Source organism: Callospermophilus lateralis, chromosome 19, assembly GCF_048772815.1.
Source record: "Callospermophilus lateralis isolate mCalLat2 chromosome 19, mCalLat2.hap1, whole genome shotgun sequence".
Lineage (NCBI taxonomy): Eukaryota > Metazoa > Chordata > Mammalia > Rodentia > Sciuridae > Callospermophilus > Callospermophilus lateralis.
The window spans coordinates 20,461,650-20,481,357 of record NC_135323.1 but is presented as its reverse complement, the minus strand read 5'-3'; the positions used below and the strand labels follow the sequence as shown (position 1 = coordinate 20,481,357).

The window sequence follows — 19,708 nt, the reverse complement described above, 5'->3', positions numbered from 1 at the left end:
GGAATAGCTGGGTCAAATGGTGGTTACATTCCCAGATTTCCAAGGAATATCCATACTGCTTTCCAAATTGGCTGCACCAATTTGCAGTCCCACCAGCAATGTATGAGTATACCTTTTTCCTGCATCCTTGCCAGCACTTATTGTTGTTTGACTTCATAATGTCTGCCATTCTTATTGGACTGAGATAAAATCTTAGATTAGTTTTGATTTGCATTTCTCTAATTGCTAGAAATGTTGAACATTTTTTTCACATGTTTGTTGATTGATTATATATCCTCTTCTGAGAAGTGTCAGTTCAGTTCCTTGGCCCACTTATTGATTGGGTTATTTGGTTTTTTTTTTGCTGTTAAGGTTTTTGAGTGCTTTATATATCCTAGAGATTAGTGCTGTATCTGATGTGCTTCTGGTAAAGATTTTCTCCCATTCTGTAGGCTCTCTATTCACCTCACTGATAGTTTCTTTTGCTGAGAAGAAGCTTTTTAGTTTGAATCCATCCCATTTATTGATTCTTGGTTTTAATTCTTGCACTATAGGAGTCTTATTAAGAAAGTTGAGGTCTAATCAGACATGATAGCTATTTGGGCCTACTTTTTCTTTTATTAGGCACAAGGTCTCTGGTTTAATTCCTAGGTCCTTGATCCACTTTGAGTTTTTTGCATGGTGAGAGACAGAGGTTTAATTTCATTTTGTTACATGTGGATTTCCAGTTTTCCCAGCACCATTTGTTGAAGAGGCTATCTTTTCTCCAATGTATATTTTTGGCACCTTTGTCTAATATAAGATAACTGTAGTTATAGGGGTTGGACTCTGTGTCCTCTATTCTGTACCATTGGTCCACAGGTCTATTTTGGTGCCAATACCATGCTGTTTTTGTTACTATTGCTCTGTAGTATAGTTTAAGGTCTGGAATAGTAATGCCAATAGGTTCACTCTTATTGCTAAGGATTGCTTTAGCTATTCTGGGTCTCCTATTTTTCCAGATGAATTTCATGATTGCTTTTTCTATTTCTATAAGGAATGTCATTGGGGTTTATTGGGATTGCAAGGAATCTCTGTGGTGCTTTTGGTAGCATGGCCATTTTGACAATATTAATTTTGCCTATCCAAGAACAAGGTAGATCTTTCCATCTTCTAAGGTCTTCTTTTTTTTCCTCTAGTATGTTGTAGTTTTCATTGAGGAGTTCTTTCACCTCTTTTGTTAAGTTTATTCCCAAGCATATTATTTTTTGAGGCTATTGTAAATGGGACGGTTTTCTTCATTTCTCTTTCAGTGGATTTGTCACTGATGTACAGAAATGCCTTTAATTTATTGGTGTTGATTTTATATCCAGCTACTTTGCTGAATTCATTTATTAGTTCTAGGAGATTTCTGGTGGGATGTTTTGGGTCTTCTAGGTATAGAAGCATATCATATGTAAATTGTGATAATTTGAGGTGTTCTTTTCCTATCTGTATCCCTTTAATTTCTTTCATTTGTCTGATTGCTCTGACCAGAGTTTCAAGAACTATGTTAAATAGAAGTGGTGACAGAGGGCATCCCTGTCTTCTTCCAGATTTTAGAGGGAATGCTTTCAATTTTTTTCCATTTAGAGTAATGTTGACCTGGGGCTTAGCATAGATAGCCTTTACAATGTTGAGGTATGTTCCTGTTATTCCTTGTTTTTCTAATGTTTAAAACAGGAAGGGATGCTGTATTTTATCAAATTCTTTCTCAGCATCTATTGAAATGATCATATGATTTTTATCTTTGAGTCTATTGATGTGATGAATTTCATTGATTGTTTTCTGTATGTTGAACCAACCTTGCATTCCTGGGAAGGGCCCTACTTGTTCATGATGTATTATCTCTTTGATATGTTTTTTGTATTTGATTTCCCAGAATATTGAGAATTTTAGCATCTATATTCATTAGAGATATTGGTCTGAAGTTTTCTTTCTTTGATGTGTATATGCCTGGTTTTGGAATCAGGGTGATAATGGCCTCATAAAATATGTTTGGAAGTGTTCCCTCTTTTTCTAGTTCTTGTAATAGTTTGAAAAGTATTGGTATTAGTTCTTCTTTAAAGGTCTTGTAGAACTCAATTGTGTATCCATCCAGTCCTGGACTTTTCCTAGTTGGTAGGCTTCTGATGGTGTCCTCTATTTCCTTGTTTGAAATTGATCTGTTTAAATTGTGTATATTATCCTGATTTAGTTTGGGCATATTATATGCCTCTGGAAAAAATGTCAATGCCTTTGATATTTTCTATTTTATTAGAGTAGAAATTCTCAAGATAATTATAAATTATCTTGAAATAATATTTCTTTTTTATCACAAATATTAGTAATTTGAGTTTTCTCTCTTCTCTTGGTGAGCATGGCTAAAGTTTTATCAATTTTATTTATTTTTTCAAAGAACCAACTTTTTGTTTTGTCAATTTTTTCAATCGTTTCTTTTGTTTCAATTTCATTGATTTCACTTCGGATTTTAATTATTTCCTGTCTCCTACTGTGTTGGGGGTTGATTTGTTCTTCTCTTTCTAGGGCTTTGAGATATAATGTTAGGTTGTTTATTTGTTGACTTTTTCTTCTTTTAAGGAATGAACTTCATGCAATGAACTTTTCCCTTAGTAATGTCTTCATAGTGTCCCAGAGATTTCAATATGTTGTACTGGTGTTCTCATTTACCTCTAAGAATTTTTAATCCCCTCCTCAATGTCTTTTGCCACCCATTGTTCAATCAATAGCTTATTATTTTAGTCTCCAGGCATTGGAGTAACTTTTATTTTTTATATTATCATTGATTTCTAATTTCATTCCATTGTGGTTTAATAGAATGCAGGTTAGTATATCTACTTTTTTGTAGTTGCTAAGATTTACTTTGTGGCATAACATATGGTCCATTTTAGATAAGGATCCATGTGCTGCTGAGAAAAAGTAATATTCACTCGTTGATTGATAATATACTCTACATATGTCAGTCAAGTCTAAGTTATTGATTGTATTATTGAGTTCTATACTTTCTTTATTTAGCTTTTGTTTAGAAGATCTATCTAGTGGTGAAAGAGTTGTGTTAAAGGCACTCAGAATTATTGTGTTGTGATCTATTTGACTCTTGAACTGGAGAAGAGTTTGATTGATGAGTGTAAATGCTCCATTGTTTGGGGCATAAATATTCAAGTTTAAGTCACTAACATTTAGGGTTTTTATTGAGACATGATTTGTATCACTGGTCATTTTTGTTTATTTTTGGTATTTAGCTTGTCTTGGTTTCTCCTTTGGTTGGCTTTTCTTTTGTTGTAGTTCTTCCCTTTGCATATTTTCATTGTTGTTTTATATTTCCTCCTCATGGAATATTTTCCTAAGAATGTTCTGCAGTGCAGGCTTTCTTGCTTTAAATTCTTTTAGCTTTTGTTTATCATGAGAGGTTTTTATTTCATTATCACATTTGAAGTTTAATTTTGCTGGTTATAAGATTCTTGGTTGGCATCCATTATCTTTTAGAGCTTGCTATATGTTGTTCCAGGATCTCCTGGCTTTGAGATTCTGGGTTGAAAATATGCTGAGATCCAAATTGGACTTCCTTTACAGATAATGTGATTTTTCTCTCTTATGGCCTTTAAAATTCTCTCCTTATTCTGTATGCTAGGCATTTTCATTATAATGTGTCTTGGTGTAGATCTGCTATAATTCTGTACATTTGGTGTCCTTATATTTGATTTTCCAATTCATTCTTCATGCTTGGGAAATTTTCTGATATTATTTCATTGAAGAGATTGTGCATTCCTTTGGTTTGAATCTCTGAACCTTCCTCTATCCCAAGGGTACCCATAATTCTTAGATGTCCTATTCATGGTTTCTTATGATCTTCACTGTGAGGTCAACCTTATTTTCAAGATTATATATTTCGTCTTCATTGTCTGAGGTTCTGTTTTCCTAGTGGTCTAGTCTGTTGGTGATGCTATCTATTGAGTTTTTAATTGGCTTATTGTTTCTTTATTAATTTCTGTTTGGTTGGGTTTTTTTTCAGTATCTCTGTCTCTTTCTTGAAATAATCTCTTGCAACCTGTATTTGCTCTTTTATCCCTTTGTTGGTGTGACTGATGGTCGCCTGAATTTGTTCTCTTATCTCTTTGTTGGAGTGATTGATTTTTGCCTGTATCTGCTCACTTAGGATGTTCTTTAATTCACAAATCATTTTGGTTATGTATATACTGAACGCCTTCTCGGACATTTCACCTACTGCAATATCTATGGATTCTATTGTTGTGGTATCTTGGTTTGTTTGGACCCTTTCCTCCCTTGTTTTTTTCATGACGTCTATGTGTCTTCCTCTCTTGCAGCGTAGATCTGAGGTATAACAGCTTCTGCCCTGTTGTCTTATAGTGTGCCTACAGGTTACCAATACCTCACTTTTAAGGGAGAGATCAATATTACAGCACTCAATGTACCCAACATGCAGCTATCAGTTAGCTTCTATTTTTACATTTACAGTTTTGTCACTATAAACAGAAATGATGAGTTCAGTTATCTTCAACCATATAGTCAATAGGATTGAATAATGATTTACAGTTTCTGATGGTGGAAGGGAGGACAGGGGATTTGGCTGAGATGTTTATGAAGTAGGATGTGAGAATATGGAGGTATTAGATTATATAACTACTGAGAGGGTGATCATAAGAAGTTGGCTGTTAGTGGGAGAAACAAGAGATAGGCAACCCCATCCAAGACTCCCTGCTACTGCAGCAACAGGATAACTGTTAGCATCCCTAGTAGAGAAACCTCTGGTGTAGCCAGGCCACAGAAACCTTGGTGATGTCTTACCAGGTCCTTATTGTTGTCACTTGATAGAAGTAGTGATATCCCAGTTTCATGGTGGTGGCAATCTCAAGCCTATATGTATCCTGATGTTGGGCTGTGGAGCCACACTTTGGTGAATAAGGAACCCCAGTGAGGAGTGGCTCTCTGTGTGGGCATGGGGTGGCTCTCCCCCAGGACTCTGGGCTGCAGGCACAGGGCCAGCATGCTCTGCCCCAGGACTCCAGGCCGTGGTGGCACAGGGTGGGTGGGCTCTGCCTCTGGAACTCCAGGCCCTGGTGTCATGGTGCAGGCGGGCTCTCCTATCTGACTCTTGAACTTGACAAGAGTTTAACTGACGAACGTAGATGCTCCATTGTTTGGGGCATATATATTTATAATTATTATGTCTTGTTGATGTATGGCTCCCTTGAACAGTATGAAATGTCCTTCTTTATCCCTTTTGATTAACTTTGGTTTGAAGTCTACTTCATTTGATGTGAGGATGGAAACCCCTGCTTGTTTCCTCAGTCTGTGTGAGTGGTATATTTCTCAATCTTTCACCTTCAGTCTGTGAATGTCTTTTCCTATGAGATGAGTCTCTTGGAGGCAGCATACTGTTGGGTCTTTATATAAAATCCAACATGCTGGCCTATGTTTTTTGATTGGTGAGTTTAGGCCATTAATATTCAGGGTTATTATTAAGAATGATTTGTATTTTTAGCTATTCTTGTTTATTTTTGGTATTTAACCGACTTGGATTCTCCTTTGATTACTTTTTCCTTTAGTGTAATACCTCCCTCTGCTGATTTTCATTGTTGTTTTTCATTTCCTCATCATGGAATATTTTGCTGAGGATTTTCTGTAGTGCAGACTCTCGAACTGTAAATTCTTTTATCATAGAAGGTTTTTATTTCATCATCAAGTCTAAAGCTTAATTTTCCTGGATATAAGATTCTTGATTGACATCCAGTAGATAAGATAGCCAACCCAGAAGTGGCTTGGATTTAAAAGGGACACTTTTTTTTTGGTCTTAACTGGTTTTCCATATGCCTTGAAATCTCATAGACTCTGTGATTTAAATCCTAAATGTAAGCCTGGGAGAGACAGAGATCTAAAAGAAATGATGAAGAAAAGAATACTGTGTTTGATAGGGCTAGCTCAACCCTGGGGAAAAATCCAAACCACTGTGAGAAAACTAGCCAAGAATCTTCTGAGTCCTGGACATGTTTACTACCTATTGCTCTGTTGAGAATCAGAATTATTCCTAAAACTTCTCTCCAACTAAATATTAATTAAATGCTTTATGGAATACTTTTTCATATATGTCACTGACATAGAATGCAAAAAAATTATTAAATCTTTAATTAATTTGGATCAAGTGCAAAAACTTTTATTAGAATATGGAAACAGGGTTCTTCTGACTCCTGATGATTCAATCTGTATGTCAAAAGGACAACCCAGTGACTACATCTTACTCATGATTTGGAGAAAGGACTCACCTTTAGTTCAGCTTACAACAAGATCTAATGTTTTCCAGCGGCCTATAAATGAGACCTTACATCAAAAAGGCCCTAGAAAAGATTTCTCTTAATCTTAACTAATACTCACATGTGGCATTACGCTTAGCCTTGTCTACCTCAAGCCTCAAATACATCTACAATAAAAGATGATAATTATAGATATCTGACAGGATATTTTCAAATGTGGGATAAACATATTTGGCTAACACCCACTACAAGACAGCTCAGCCAACAGGCAGCTCACTGTTGGGAACAAAGAAAGCAGTCTATCCCTGGAGTAGTTCCCTAGGTAAAACAGGATGGACTCCTGTAGAAAACTGTCATTTTAGGATTACACTGAAAGAGACTTATAGGCTTGCCACCCATTGGAAGTGGAGGACAGAATGAGATGGCCAGTGACAAGTGGCACCTAATGACTACATGATACCCATCTTTGGCCATGGTTATCTCCAGGCTGGATAATAAGCATGAGGATATCCTTGGGTACAGGCATGTGAATTAACACTACAGATTCTCCAGCCAACTTCCCAAACCTACAGCATTGGTGAGAACAAGCAGTCTTTCACTGGAGTGATCATCTGGCTTATCTCTATTCCCCAAACTGGGCTTGCAGATGGCATATCAAGCTCTCTAGCAAATATACACACAAAAAAACCCCTCTCAGAACATTTCACTATTGAGCAATGAGATGAAAGTGATGAGAAAGCTCATCTTACAAGATCAAATGGCCCTGGGTGTATCACCTGCAGTACCAGAAGGAACAGGTGCCATCCTTACAGTGGAATGTTGTGTTACCCCTGATAACTCTGGAACTGTGTCTTCTACAAGACCTTGACTTTCAAAGTAATAAGTTGTCTGATTCTGCCCAAAGTTTCAATGACTTCCGAACCTCTGGGTTTTCTGGAATATCTTGTTCCAAAACAGCTTTTTCTTTTTATTAGCCTTTATACTCTACATAGCAATACTTCTTTGTTATTTGATCTGTTGCTGTAGTGGGCTAATATCTCACATGCCCAGGCTATCAAAGAACGATGATTCCACAACCAACAAATTCTGGCCTTTCTATTTCTCCTTAAGATCACTTAGGACAGGACTTTCCATCCCTGGCTAAGCTGGCTCATGGTTCCTTGTCAGCCAGAAGCAGCCAGAGAAGACAGACCTTGTTCCTAGTTGCCTCTTAAGATAAAGGGATAAATGTCTGCATGTGGGTGAGAAGAGGTAGTAATCGGAGAAATAATAAAAAGAGAATGCAGACATAAATGAAGGACCAAAAAATAGGATTTTAATTCAGAAATCCTGCATACTTTTCCAGCCTGTCACTCTCGATGACTGTCTCTCTTCCAGGCCTGTTACTCGCAATTCCTGGGAAACCTGTAAATCTACCTGTGCACTTTTAATTAAATACTCAATACATTGATGAAGGGAGACATCATATTTTGAGAAACCTATAATTTAAGGGACTTCTTATCACTATCTCTTAATCAGATGATGAAGACCAAGTCTGCCCAAGGATCTTGGAATTAACCAGTCTACTAAAAACCGTCGTGATATTACTGGACTGGTGTCATTCCCACATACCTCCCCATAACCACTCCTCACCAACTTTCCTTAAAAAGAAGAGTCTGGAATCTGGGATGGCCTACATTCAATCCTTCCTGGAGTCACTTCCACTGGAACATGTACTTACGCCCGCAGCAAGACATCAGCAACTTTGCAGTTCAAGTTCTCAGTTGGTGGCGGGGTGGGCCAGGGGTGGGGTGGGGGATCCAACAGACAAGGGTTAAGCACTGACCATGCGTTAGCCAATCAGACTCTGTGTAACAAGGAACCCTGCCTAAACGCGCGCCCATTGGTTGGTGCTGGTAGCCTACCTGAGTCTCAGGGCAGCGTTTTGGCACCTAGCTCCTTTGGCCAGGAGAAGATGAAAGAGCTGGCCCTGCTGGGGCTTCCGAGGTGCCTCCCAATGGCTCCAAGGAGATTTTTGAAGCAAGCATCTTTCAGTTCCAGGTGCCCTCCCACTCCCTGCTCCAGGGGCCCTAGGACACAGAAACTCACCCCCAGCTTCAGCCCCTGTGAGAAATAGAAAGTCTTGTGGTCCATTTTCAATATATAATATCAGTCTTAAGGAGTTCAGTTGTGACCATTTTAATTATGACTTTTCCCTTTTCCCCCCGCCCAGATTTTAATATTAGCCAATCCCAAGGGTTGTACCATTGAGTCTTCCAATCAGGGTAAAAGTCTGCAGGCCGTTGGGTATATGAGCCGGCCTACTGCCCGTCTGTTGTACCTCCTAGCCAGATTCTGTGGCATTCACTTTTGTCAGATGTGAATGCCTAGGGCACCCACTTTCCAGCATAGTTTGATTTCTTGTGGCACGTCCGTCTTTATTTCTAACACCCCTGGCACACAAAGTCCCTATGGGTCTCTGGGAGGCAAAGCAAAGCTGGGCTGTGTCTTAGGCATCTACCTGCTCTACTGCCTGAATCCTGGGCATGGGGTCTGCAACTACGTGGGGTTCACTGTCAACCCCCCTAGTGGCAAGAAAAGGGTGGGGGATCTGGTAGACCAAAGGGAGAAGGCCTTGGTAAGAAGGTGAGGGTCTTCCTTCAGACAGGCAGGCTTTGGAAGGCCTCAGGCTCTTTGGGAGCAAAGGGCAGATTATATTGGGAGGGGGGCTGTAATAGATATATGGGAGGGTCTATCCTAAAGGGCTGGCTAGGGAGGTCAACCCTGTGCAACTCTAAGCAGGTAGGGAAGGGTCCCACCACTGGGAAATTGCACTCAGGGCCTAAGGTTGGCAAGTGCAATAAGACAAGCCTGCAATGTGGTGAAGCCTGGAGGCTGGGCTTGAAGGCCTTGTGAGGAGGCTCTAGATGGGCCTGGAGGCCAGTGATGGTTAGGGATTCTCTTGTAGTTGGGCGCTGGTCAGGTGGAGACTCACAGGTTTCTATCTGTTCTCCTCCCAGAGATATGGTTTTCCTCATGCAGGCCTTAGGGTCTGCAGTGGCCGCCCTTAGGATCAACTGCCTAACTGGTGGGCCCAGGAATTGTCTCCTGCTTCAGCTATCCCAATGTTATTGTTCTTCCTGGTCAGTTTGAGTGGGCCTGACTGCACTCACAATCCTCCTGTCCCTCTTGGAGTCATGCATGGGCATAGAACTATGGCCCGGTGGGTGGGGGGAATCTCTGCATATTGCTTCTGACACAGCCCAGCATCTGGAATTGTTAAGTTGAACCCCATGGAGACAGCAAGGAAGCTGGGCAAAGAGTTCTGCTATGCCTGTGATACCTGATGCAGGTGAGATCCACCCCAATTAGGATGGGGGGCTAGGGTTCCCATGATCTGGGTTCAAGGTGTTTGCTGAGAGACCAGGCAGTTCACACCTTTGAGCTGCTCTGCCCCCACTTCTAACCTGGGAAGGGTAGTACTTGCAGGTCCTCGGACCCACCAATATTAACAGTTCCTTTGACCTTTCTCTTGTGTGAAAGGCTCTTTCCTAGACCTTCAGAGTTGACCGTGTACTACCCTCTTGTGGAGGTCTTCCCTGGCTCCATCCAAAACTATAGCTCTTCCTTGTGGTTGGCCTGCTTCCCCAATTTATGTGCTTATTTTGATACTGAGGATAGAATGTGGGGCACTGTATCACTGAGCTACTGTTATAGGGAGACCACTCAGAAAATGCTCAAACACTGAATTTGAAACAAATTAGAGAGCTTTATTACCTGGCCAGGGATGCTTCTGCCACGCCCAAATGTCCTTCTGACAGCAGCGCACCAGGCTGTCCGTGGTTCCAATATTTAAGGAAGAAAAACCACATCCTATGGAATCTGTGAATTGCAAGCAAGAAGGGTACAAGGGCTGAAAAAAGCAGTTAGCAGAGCCGTCAGACAACCACATCCTGGGTTCAGGCACAGTGTGGTTGTACACCCTGGGTTCAAGTACATTTTGTGGGGTACAAAGTACAGAGGATAATATATATTTTTTAATTTAGCAGAAAACAGCTCTCATTTTGTTTTCTCAGAAGTGGGTCCTGCAGCTGTCTCTTCATGGGGGCAATAACAGAAAAACTAAGGTGGAGTCTGGAATAGCTGAGATTGAGTAACTTCAGCCACATCTGTTTGCTCATAGAGTCATAGTGACTCCATGCTTGTTGCTCCAACAGGAGGGAATTGTTACAAGTGATCACGTAGTTTAATCACAGCAATTGCTTTACACAACCAGTATTAGTAACTTATTGTGTTGATCAGTTCACACCACAAGACTACATCCCCAACACTTGTTTTTGTTGTTATTTTGACAGATTCTTGCCCAATTAGCCAGGCTGACCAAGAAAATGTGGTCATCCTGAGTCCACTTCTCATCTCTGGTAATGCAGGTACACACTTCAGCGATTGGCCCAATATTGCCCTTATGTATTTTTGTTTCATATTATATATTTATATTTATATATATATATAAAGAATATAAACTATATATACTACTATATATAATATGTATCATAATATATATTTATATGCTATATATGGTATTTATACGATATATATGGTATTTATATTTATAATGTAATATAATATGTATTATATTATAAAATATAATTGTTTATATATTCATAAAATGTATTATATTGTAATGGTTAATTTGAATTGTCAACTTTATTGGATTAAAATATGCTGATGATTAAGAAGCTTCTGGGTGGGGCTGGGGTTGTAGTTCAGTTGGTAGAGTGTTTGCCTAGCATGGGACTAGGTTTGATCCTCAGCACCACATAAAAACTAATAAATAAAATAAAGGTATTATGTCTGTCCATAACTAAAACAAATTTTTTTAAAAGAGAAGCTTCTGGGTATGTCAATGAGGGTGTGTCTAGGGTAATTGGCATGTGGGATAGCCAACTGAAGTGGAGATCCTCCCTAATTGTGGGTAGCACACCCAATAGGATGGGGGCTTGGATGGAATGAAAGTTGGAAGAACAAGGAAGCAGCAGCAGAGGCAAGCTCGATTATTCTCGAATGGGTTCTTATTTGCTACTTTGATCATCTGGGGACATTGGACTCTCACTTCTTCACTTTTCCAAAGCCAAACTCTGCCAGTGTTTCTCCAGGGAATTTCCAGAAGCAGCCGGTCTTGGTCTAGGGTAGCACCAGTGTCCATCTTGTTCTGGGACTTCTGCCTCTTGAAGTGCACAGCTACTGGTTCTTCCAGTTCTCCAGCCTATGGATGGCCATTGTGGACTATCTAGCTTCTGGTCGCATAAGCCAACCTGATAAATCTCTTTTTTATAATCATACTTCCTGTTGATTCTGTTCCTCTAGAGAACCTTAATACATATGTGTTATAATGTATTTTATTGTTGTATATTATATGTACTATATATAAATATTAATACATGTTATATGTTATAATGTAAAATGTAATATATAATAAGTGATATGTAATGTTATATCTGATATTCATATTTATTATATATAAATGTATATATTTTAAAATATAAATATTATTTATTATAAATATAAATTTAGATTTTTTTTACAATATATATAGATATTTTTTCTTTTGATCAGCTCCCCCACTCTTCCCAGTAGACTCCAGGAAGGCAGTTTATGTTCACTGTTTCAGAAGAGAGTAGCCAGGTGTGGTGGCACTCACCTGTAATCCCAGCAACTTGGGAGGCTAATGCAGGAGGATGGGAAGTTGGAGTACAGCCTCAGCAACTTTGTGAAACCTTGTATCAAAATAAAAAATGAGCCTGGTGAGGTGGAACAAGCCTATAATCCAAGTGGCTCAGGAGGCTGAGGTAGAAGGATCATAAGTTCCAAACCAGCCTCAGCAATTTAGCAAGGCCCTCAGCAACTCAGTGAGAACTTGTCTCTAAATAAAATATTTAAAAGGTCTGGGGATTTAGTTCAGTGGTTAAGTGCCCTTGAGTTCAATCTCTGGTATCAAAAATAAATAAATAAATGATTAAAAAAATTAAAAATAATAAAGCCTGAATATATAGCTCAGTGGTCAAGTGACCCTGGGTTCAATACCAAATACCACCCCCCCCCAAAAAAAAAAAACTAAAAAAACAGGATAGCAGAGAGAATATGGTCAAATAATACTTAACAAATTAACAGATGGAGGCCTGGCTCTACTTCTCAGTACACATGAGTTGCTCCTGTCTTCCTCTCCCTGCCTGCCACCTCTGATGGGATGAACAGTGTCCCTCTATTGCCCTCACCAAGGATTTCCTCTAGGGTCCACGTGATCTGCCTGGCAGAGGAGTCCCTTCAGGAAGAGCCAGGGCAGCTTCTGCCCCTGAGGGCCAATGTCCTAGGTGAGTGCTGTCCTCTTTCCCAGCCTGGCCTAGCTCTGGGGAGAGGGGCCCAGTGGTCCAGTCCAGGCTGGGGCAGCTGAGTCCTTAGCCCCCAGGGCCAGGGGCTTGAGAAGCCTGACTCTGTATCATCTCCTGCCAACAGCACCCTTGGCAGCTACACTCTTGATTATTGTGTGAAGTCACTACTGTGGAGGGACCTGATCTGGGTGTGCCAGGTGGGCACTGAGGAGGAAGAGGATGGCTGGGAATGGGAACAGGTGAGGGGTAATTCTGGCACATTCTTCCTAGCTGCCTCTATCTAGGCTGCATGTGACCACATCTTGTCTCCATGGAAACACTGCATACCTGACCCTCCACCTCCCTAACCCTGCCCCTGCTTTTCTGTCCTTTCTCCTCTCTACCAGAAACTGGACAGCTTTTATTGAGTACAGTTAGGAGTAGTGAGACAGACCTGGTGGTACACACTATAAACCCAGTGGCTCAGGAGGCTGAGGCAAGAGGATCAAAAGTTCAAATCCAGCCTCAGGACTTATCAAGACCATAAGCTACTTGGTGAGACCCTGTTCCATGAGAAAAAAAGTTTGTAATAGAACGAGGTATGTGGCTCAATGGTTAGAGCCACTAGGTTCAATCCCAGTTACTGGAAGAAAAATGAGTTTTGAGCAATGGTACCTTCTGTTGTTTGCTGGGACATAGGACAGGGAGAACGAGGTGTGAGGAGGGGCCACTGGCCCAACCATGTGTCCCCCATCCCCCTGCCTATCCCTTCTGAATCCCTTTCCCCAGCTGACCTCTGAGGACACACTATTCTGGGAAGGCACAGGAGACTCACACCCCTGACTCAGAGCCCCTTGACCTCCAGTGCCCAGCGAGACTGGATTTTAATAAAACATAATAAGAGAACAGGCTGAGGAGGAGCTGGGGCGCTCCCTTGCATGGAGCCCTGTGGCTCTTGTGCCCCAGCCTCTTCATGTCTGTCTCTGGAGGCCCCTCAAGCCCAGGGAAAGAAGCACCTGTGGGGCCATTCAGCAGCTGTGAGCAATGTCTCTGAAGTCACTCAGGAGCCATGAAGCAGGGACTCACTCCTTCCTAGAACTACTAGGCTCCAACATAATTTTTCATTCCTATCCCATGCTGCCTCAAAACAGCCTTCCTTGCTCTGCTCCACCCCCATCCCTTCACCCTGCCCACTCGGCACTCTGGACCTGCCCTGCTCTCAGAGCCTGCAGTTCCAGAAATGCCTGAGGCTGCTCTGCCCTGAGCCCTGGGTGCCTTACAACCAGCCTAGAGCCAGCTGGAAGGTGAGTCACCCTGCACCCCATTTTCCCCTCCCCTCCCTTGACGTGATCTATTAGAAAAAGCCATCTGTTAACCTTCCCTACAGGGACAAAGTTTGGGGAGCCCTGCAGTAGCCAGATCACAGCTGAGGGACCATCTGACCCCTGGGATCTTTCTCTTCATTCCAGTTCTGTTGTTTCCTGTAGGTTAAACCCACATGTTGGATTATAAGACAGGTGTGTGCCTGGATCCAGCTGAATGATAAGGATGGTAACCCTGATGTACCCATTCCTAAACCCCACCTTCCTTCCAGAGGATAGCCATTCCCAGGACTGGCTCCTCACCCGTCCCACTGTGGACCCACAGAGAACAGCTCTGCAGTACCCTCTCCACACCTCCACCAATCCCCTGTGTGCCCAGGAGGACACAAGCCTGGGTCCCTGCCCTGCTCCAACATCTTCCAGGTGCTCCTTTTACTTGATCGGGCCCCTATTTGATCCCTTGACTGGGATTCTACCTCCCAGTTCTTTTCCCATGGACCACCCATCTCAATAGACAAATCCAGCCTGGCCCGAGTCCCCTTCCCCTCTTTTTCTGAGTGATCAGTTTGCTCATTCACATGCAAGACTGGCCCACCAGCCAAGGTCAGCTGCTCAATTGTCCTGTTTATCCTGGAGCCAAGATGGAGCTTGGGTGGGGAACTTGGCTGGCCACAGGTGTTTCCAGATGTGAAGAGTCTAGGGGCTCAAGAGGGGAACATCAGAGATGAGCCCACTGGTGCTGTGTCTCAGCAGTGGAGGAAGAACAATGAGCTGCATGTTAAGAGTTAGGATGTGCAGAGCAGCTAGTGTACAGCCGGTGGTAGAGGACTTGACTGACATGCAAGAGACCCTGGGTTCCACCCTCAGCACCACAGACAATACAAAACAAACGAAAAACAAACAAAAAGGAACAGGCAGAGTCTGCAGGAATTTCTCAACTGCTGAAGAAATCACTAGAATCACTGGGAGAGCTTCCAAATTTGTGTATCTGGACTCTAACCCCTGATATTGCTAACAATGCTCTGGGCTGTGGGAAGGCACTGGGGTCATGTTCTGCAAAAAATAAGAAGGTGCAACCTGAGCTGTGAACCACGGCACTGGAGTTAGACCTTCTTTCCAATCCCAGCTCCCCACTTAGTAGTTTAGAGAAGCTGAGCAAATCAAAGGACGCCCTGCAGCCTCAGTGTCCTTATCTCAAAGCAACAATCCAGCAAATCCTGTTTTGTGAAGGGATTCTGAGAAGCAGAGCAGTCGCTGGCCCCTGACTCAGCAGCATGGAACTTGTCCAGGACTCCTGCCGCCGTCCACTGGTCAATGTGAAGGGGGTCCCGCTCATCAAGTACTTTGCAGAGATGGTGGGGCCGATTCAGAGCTTCCAGGCTTGGCCCGATGATGTGCTCATCAGCACCTACCCCAAGTCTGGTAAGTGAGGAGGGTCACTCTGCTCCCCCACTGGGGCTGCAGTCCCCACCTTGGTCACCAGGGCCCAGCCCTTCACCCTGCTCACGTCTGCTTCTCTCTCTTTCCAGGCACCACTTGGTTGAGCGAGATACTGGAAATGATCTATCAGGATGGTGACCTAGGAAAGTGTCACCGGGCACCCATTTACATGCGTGTACCCTTCCTTGAGTTCAAAGTTCCCGGGGTCCCATCAGGTGTGTGGCAGAATCCAGGGGCAAAAGATCTTAAAGAAGGTCACTCTGGGCTCCATCTCACCAATCTGCTGCCTGCACCTTAGGTCTGGAAACTTTGAAAGATACACCTGCCCCACGGCTCATTAAGACACACTTGCCCCTGGGCCTGATTCCCCAGAGTCTGCTGGATCAGAAGGTCAAGGTGAGTGGCAACAGAGGCCACTAGGCCAGTCCAGCTTTGGTCCTGTTCTGCAGGAAAAGCCTCTTCAAGCTTTGTCTCTGCACAAGTGGAAAGGCCACCGGCCCTCACTGTGGCGGGACCAAGACGAGGAGGAGAGCGAGTCTTTTCAGTGCAGACCCGAGGGCAGGGGAGCCTGGTGCTCAGAGGCTCATAGAGGGGCTGTAGGGTCCTCTGCCTACCTTGTTCTCCATCTAGGTGTGTGGTGGAATCCCAGGGGTCAGACAGAATGACGTACGGCTCCAGGGATCAGCCAGGAGTCTCCCATCAAAGCTGAATTCAGATCCCAGCTGCCGTAGCCATCCCTGAGGTCTCCAGCAAGTCAGCCTCAAGGCCTCAGCGTGTTCCCTTGTCAAGCCGAGAGGGGACTCCCACAGGGATGCTGTGAAGGGGGCCAGGCAGGCAGGAGGGAGGCAGTCCTGGGGTGTGTGCGTGGGGTGGTGTAGCTGGCAGTGGGTGTCGTCTGTTCCTGCAGGTGATCTATGTTGCCCGCAATGCAAAGGACGTGGCTGTCTCCTATTACAACTTCTACAAAATGGCCAAGGTGCACCCTGACCCTGGCACCTGGGACAGCTTCCTGGAGAAGTTCATGGATGGACAAGGTGGGCCCCAACCTGGAGGAAGGAGAGGGCTGGAGCTGAGGATGGCCACCTAAAAATCATACCATACCCTGCTGCTCCCCTTCCCCAGTGTCCTATGGGTCATGGTACCAGCACGTGCAGGAGTGGTGGGAGCTAAGCCGCACCCACCCTGTGCTCTACCTCTTCTATGAAGACCTGAAGGAGGTGAGACTGCCTGCCACTGCTTCCTTCCATGTCCCACCCAGGGGACTGGAACCTCAGGGTTCCTGACAAGGCCCAGGACCCTCCTCTTTGGCAGGCCCACCCAGCCCAGGGTTGCCCACACTGCCTTCCTGGCATGGAACCACAGAGCCAGCCCAGCTCGGACCCAGCACAGCCCTCATCTCCTAGCACCTGGCTCAGCTGCACATGCCCGGGGCTCTGCCAACCCTGGGGCCTATTTCCTGAAAAAAGACTTTCCCTGCCCTGTCTCATAGGACACCAAGGAGGGCTCAGTCCTGGACCCTAAAAGGAGTGGGTCCAGGGAAACAGGCCCAGAGTGAAGCAGCTGGGGCTGAGAGGTTTCCAATGGAAGGGCCAGCTCCCTCGGAACACCAGAGAGGGGATTTCTGTTGTGTATCCTCCTTAAGAAATCCAAGCCCCCTCTGAAGAGCCTGTGTCTTGCTTCAGAACCCCAAAAGTGAGATTAGAAAGATCCTGGAGTTTCTGGGGCATTCCGTGTCAGAGGAGACCGTGGATCACATCATCCAGCACACATCCTTCAAGGAGATGAAGAAGAATCCCATGGCCAACTATAGCACCCTTCCGACTGAGCTCATGGACCACAACATTTCTCCCTTCATGAGGAAAGGTGGATGCTGGCCAGGGTGGGGTGGCTGCAGAAGGGAGGGTGGAAGCCGCTGCCAGAGCCTCCCCTGAGCCACCTGGGGCCGCCTGTGTGGGGGGACTCAGGCCCTGTTTTCCCTCCCCAGGCATCGTGGGGGACTGGAAATCTGCCTTCACCGTGGCCCAGAATGAGCGCTTTGATGCCCACTATGCTAAGAAGATGGCAGGCTGCAAGGTCAACTTCCGCTGGCAGCTCTGAGTGGTGTCGTGGGGAGCCACTACATGGGGAACATGGGCCCAAGCCCCACCCATGACCTCAGGAATAAAATATGATATGTCCAACAAGAGGCCACCTGACACTAACTAAATCCCACTGGGACCAAGTAGGGCCCTCTGCCCGGCAGCCTGCCAGGACCATGTGCTCTGCCTGAGTGGGAAAGAGAGTGTGCAGAGGGAAGGCCCAGGAGACATGAGAGAAGAGGAAGGACATTGGATCCTGTAAAATCCTCTGTTGCCTCCTCCCGCCAGTCTCCTAGCATGATTCACTTTTGGGGGACTCTTTACAAGCCACCACTTACCTCTGGGCCACATTGAGGGAGGGGGAGCAGCCCTCTGCGTAGGTAATGTCTTCAAACAGAATGGAGTTTTCACCCGAGACCTGTAGGATGCAGACAGGAGGCACTGCTCAGAGGCTTCCAGGACAGGCCAGCCTCCACTTGGCCTGAAGCCCTGGGCCACCAGGAACCCTGAGAGTTCCAGGCACCTCCAGGCCTCACCTTCCCCTCTGAAGTCAAGGGGTCCAGGTCCCCCTCCCACTCCCTGCTGCTCCAGAGCTGGTCCTCAGTGAAGGTGGCCTAGGGCGGAAGACCAAGCACAGGGAGAGGAGGGGTGAGACTCTATCCTCAAAGGGTCACGCTAGAATGACAAGGGGTCTGTTGCCACTCAGGACCCCTGAGTTAAGAAGATGAAGCAACACAGAGGGCAGCAGGCAGTTGCCCTGAAGGCCCAGGGAGAAGAGCATTCAGCCTGCCTCAGGTTACATGTGACCCGTTTCACATGGGTCAGCATCAGCAAGAGGGGTAAAAGCGGGAGTCAGGAGGTCTGGGCACGTGCACCCAGCTTGCTCTACTCTGACTGCCCAGATGAGGAAGGACAGGAGGGCAGAGCAGCCTGCTCCCTGGGGCCAGGCTCAGGCTCAGGCTCAGGCTGGGCAGGAGGGATTCACAAGGAAGAGGCAGGTCCTTGAAGTTGTGAGGCCATGAGAGCAGAAAAGAGAAGGAATTGGAAGATGACCCCATGCCCTGTCTGGGGTCCTGAGGTGATGAAAGTCTTCTCCGTGGAGGCTGCCTTACCTGCTGTGGGATGTGTGGATCAGGACTGTGTGGAACAGGTGGTCTGGAGATACTGAGCCAACGCCAGCTGCCCCTCTGGATAAGGCCTCGGGGACCATCTCTGGGTTGGCTGTCCACTGGGTGGGTTGGATGATGCACCGGTGGCTTAAGGCAGCCCAGTGGATCACTTGCCAGGAGCCTGGCCACCCATTCCCAGCTGGACACTCACTCTTTGCCTTCTTCATCAGTGTCATCTATCTCATATCTGTGGGAGAAGGGAAGGAGAACACTGGGTATAGCCAGGTGCCCACTGCAAGCCAGGGAGCCAGAAAGAGGAGGAGGGGGAGATGGAGAGTGGGAAAGTGGCCCGAGGAGCCCAGTGCCTCCCACACCTCCTGCCCAGGTGCCCTCTGGGGGAGCTCTTCTCCCACTGTGCACACAGGCTGAACAATGCCAGCGGAAGAGGGTGTGGTGAGCAAGGTTCAGCAGGGTGGGTGTCCACTCACTTGTTGGTGGCATGGCTGTAACTGACCACCTCTGCCAGGATCCACTGCTCATCCCCACCCACAGCCTTGACCCATGCAGCCACCTTGTCTCCAGGCTTGGCCACATCGTCCCCTGAGGCTAGAATGGCTCCACAGAGGGGTGGGGGCCTGTGAGTGGAAGGAGCATTAGTCTGAGCCTGGACACCAGGCCCCCCCTGCTGGCTGCCACCCTCACTTGTCACCAGGCTTCCCGATCCACAGAGGCAGGGTCATGGCCGACTGCTGCAGCAAGGTCACCAGCACCCCTCTCGCATGGTCTCCTGAGGCAGCTCCAAATCATTGTATAAACCCATGATCTTGGCCACAGAGGGAAGGAGCATGCCCTTGAAGTCTCAGGGATGGCCACCTGCCCTGAGACCCCAGAACCCTGCCTGGCGCTGTCAGAGGAATTTAGCAGGGAGCCCCAACGTCTCCAGTTTCCACCAAGGGTCCAGCCCCTTCCCTGCCCATCCACAAGATGTCCAAGTTGGGACTCTGACAAGCTAAGCTGCCAGAGTGATGAGGTGTGGAGACCGGAGGAGGAGCTAGAAAGTTGCCAATGGGTGGTTTGGAGGTGCAGTCACCTCTGTCTCCTGACCTGGGCACTGTTGGTCTGAGTGTGCTGGGTCAGCAAAACCCG

General features: G+C 45.4%; 1 protein-coding gene and 1 pseudogene across 3 annotated transcripts; one reads left to right on the top strand and one right to left on the bottom strand.

Annotated features, from left to right (window-relative positions):
- The window catches only part of LOC143385449 (SAGA-associated factor 29-like), a 77,362-nt pseudogene extending 57,953 nt beyond the window's left edge, over positions 1 to 19,409 (bottom strand).
- On the top strand, positions 15,210 to 17,472 carry LOC143384965 (sulfotransferase 1A1-like). 3 transcript variants are annotated; one of them, XM_076840142.2, is made up of 7 exons: positions 15,210 to 15,357; positions 15,465 to 15,590; positions 15,674 to 15,771; positions 16,283 to 16,409; positions 16,498 to 16,592; positions 17,058 to 17,238; positions 17,360 to 17,472. In XM_076840142.2, the coding sequence occupies exons 1-7, from the start codon at positions 15,210 to 15,212 to the stop codon at positions 17,470 to 17,472; spliced, it is 888 nt and encodes a 295-aa protein (XP_076696257.2). The 3 variants fall into 3 exon arrangements, with proteins under 3 accessions (XP_076696257.2, XP_076696259.2, XP_076696258.2); XM_076840143.2 differs by lacking the exon at positions 15,465 to 15,590 and having other exon boundaries at positions 15,325 to 15,369; positions 15,637 to 15,771; XM_076840144.2 differs by lacking the exons at positions 16,283 to 16,409; positions 16,498 to 16,592.
- Positions 19,410 to 19,708: the final 299 nt, after the last annotated feature.

What these genes read in the sequence shown, in the direction of transcription:
- LOC143384965 (XM_076840142.2), top strand. Translation starts at nt 15,210, where the DNA reads ATGGAACTTGTCCAGGACTCCTGCCGCCGTCCACTGGTCAATGTGAAG. An exon ending in AGTTCCCGGGGTCCCATCAG is followed by an intron (nt 15,591 to 15,673) that starts GTGTGTGGCAGA and finishes CCTGCACCTTAG; the next exon opens with GTCTGGAAACTTTGAAAGAT. An exon ending in GAAGTTCATGGATGGACAAG is followed by an intron (nt 16,410 to 16,497) that starts GTGGGCCCCAAC and finishes CCCCTTCCCCAG; the next exon opens with TGTCCTATGGGTCATGGTAC.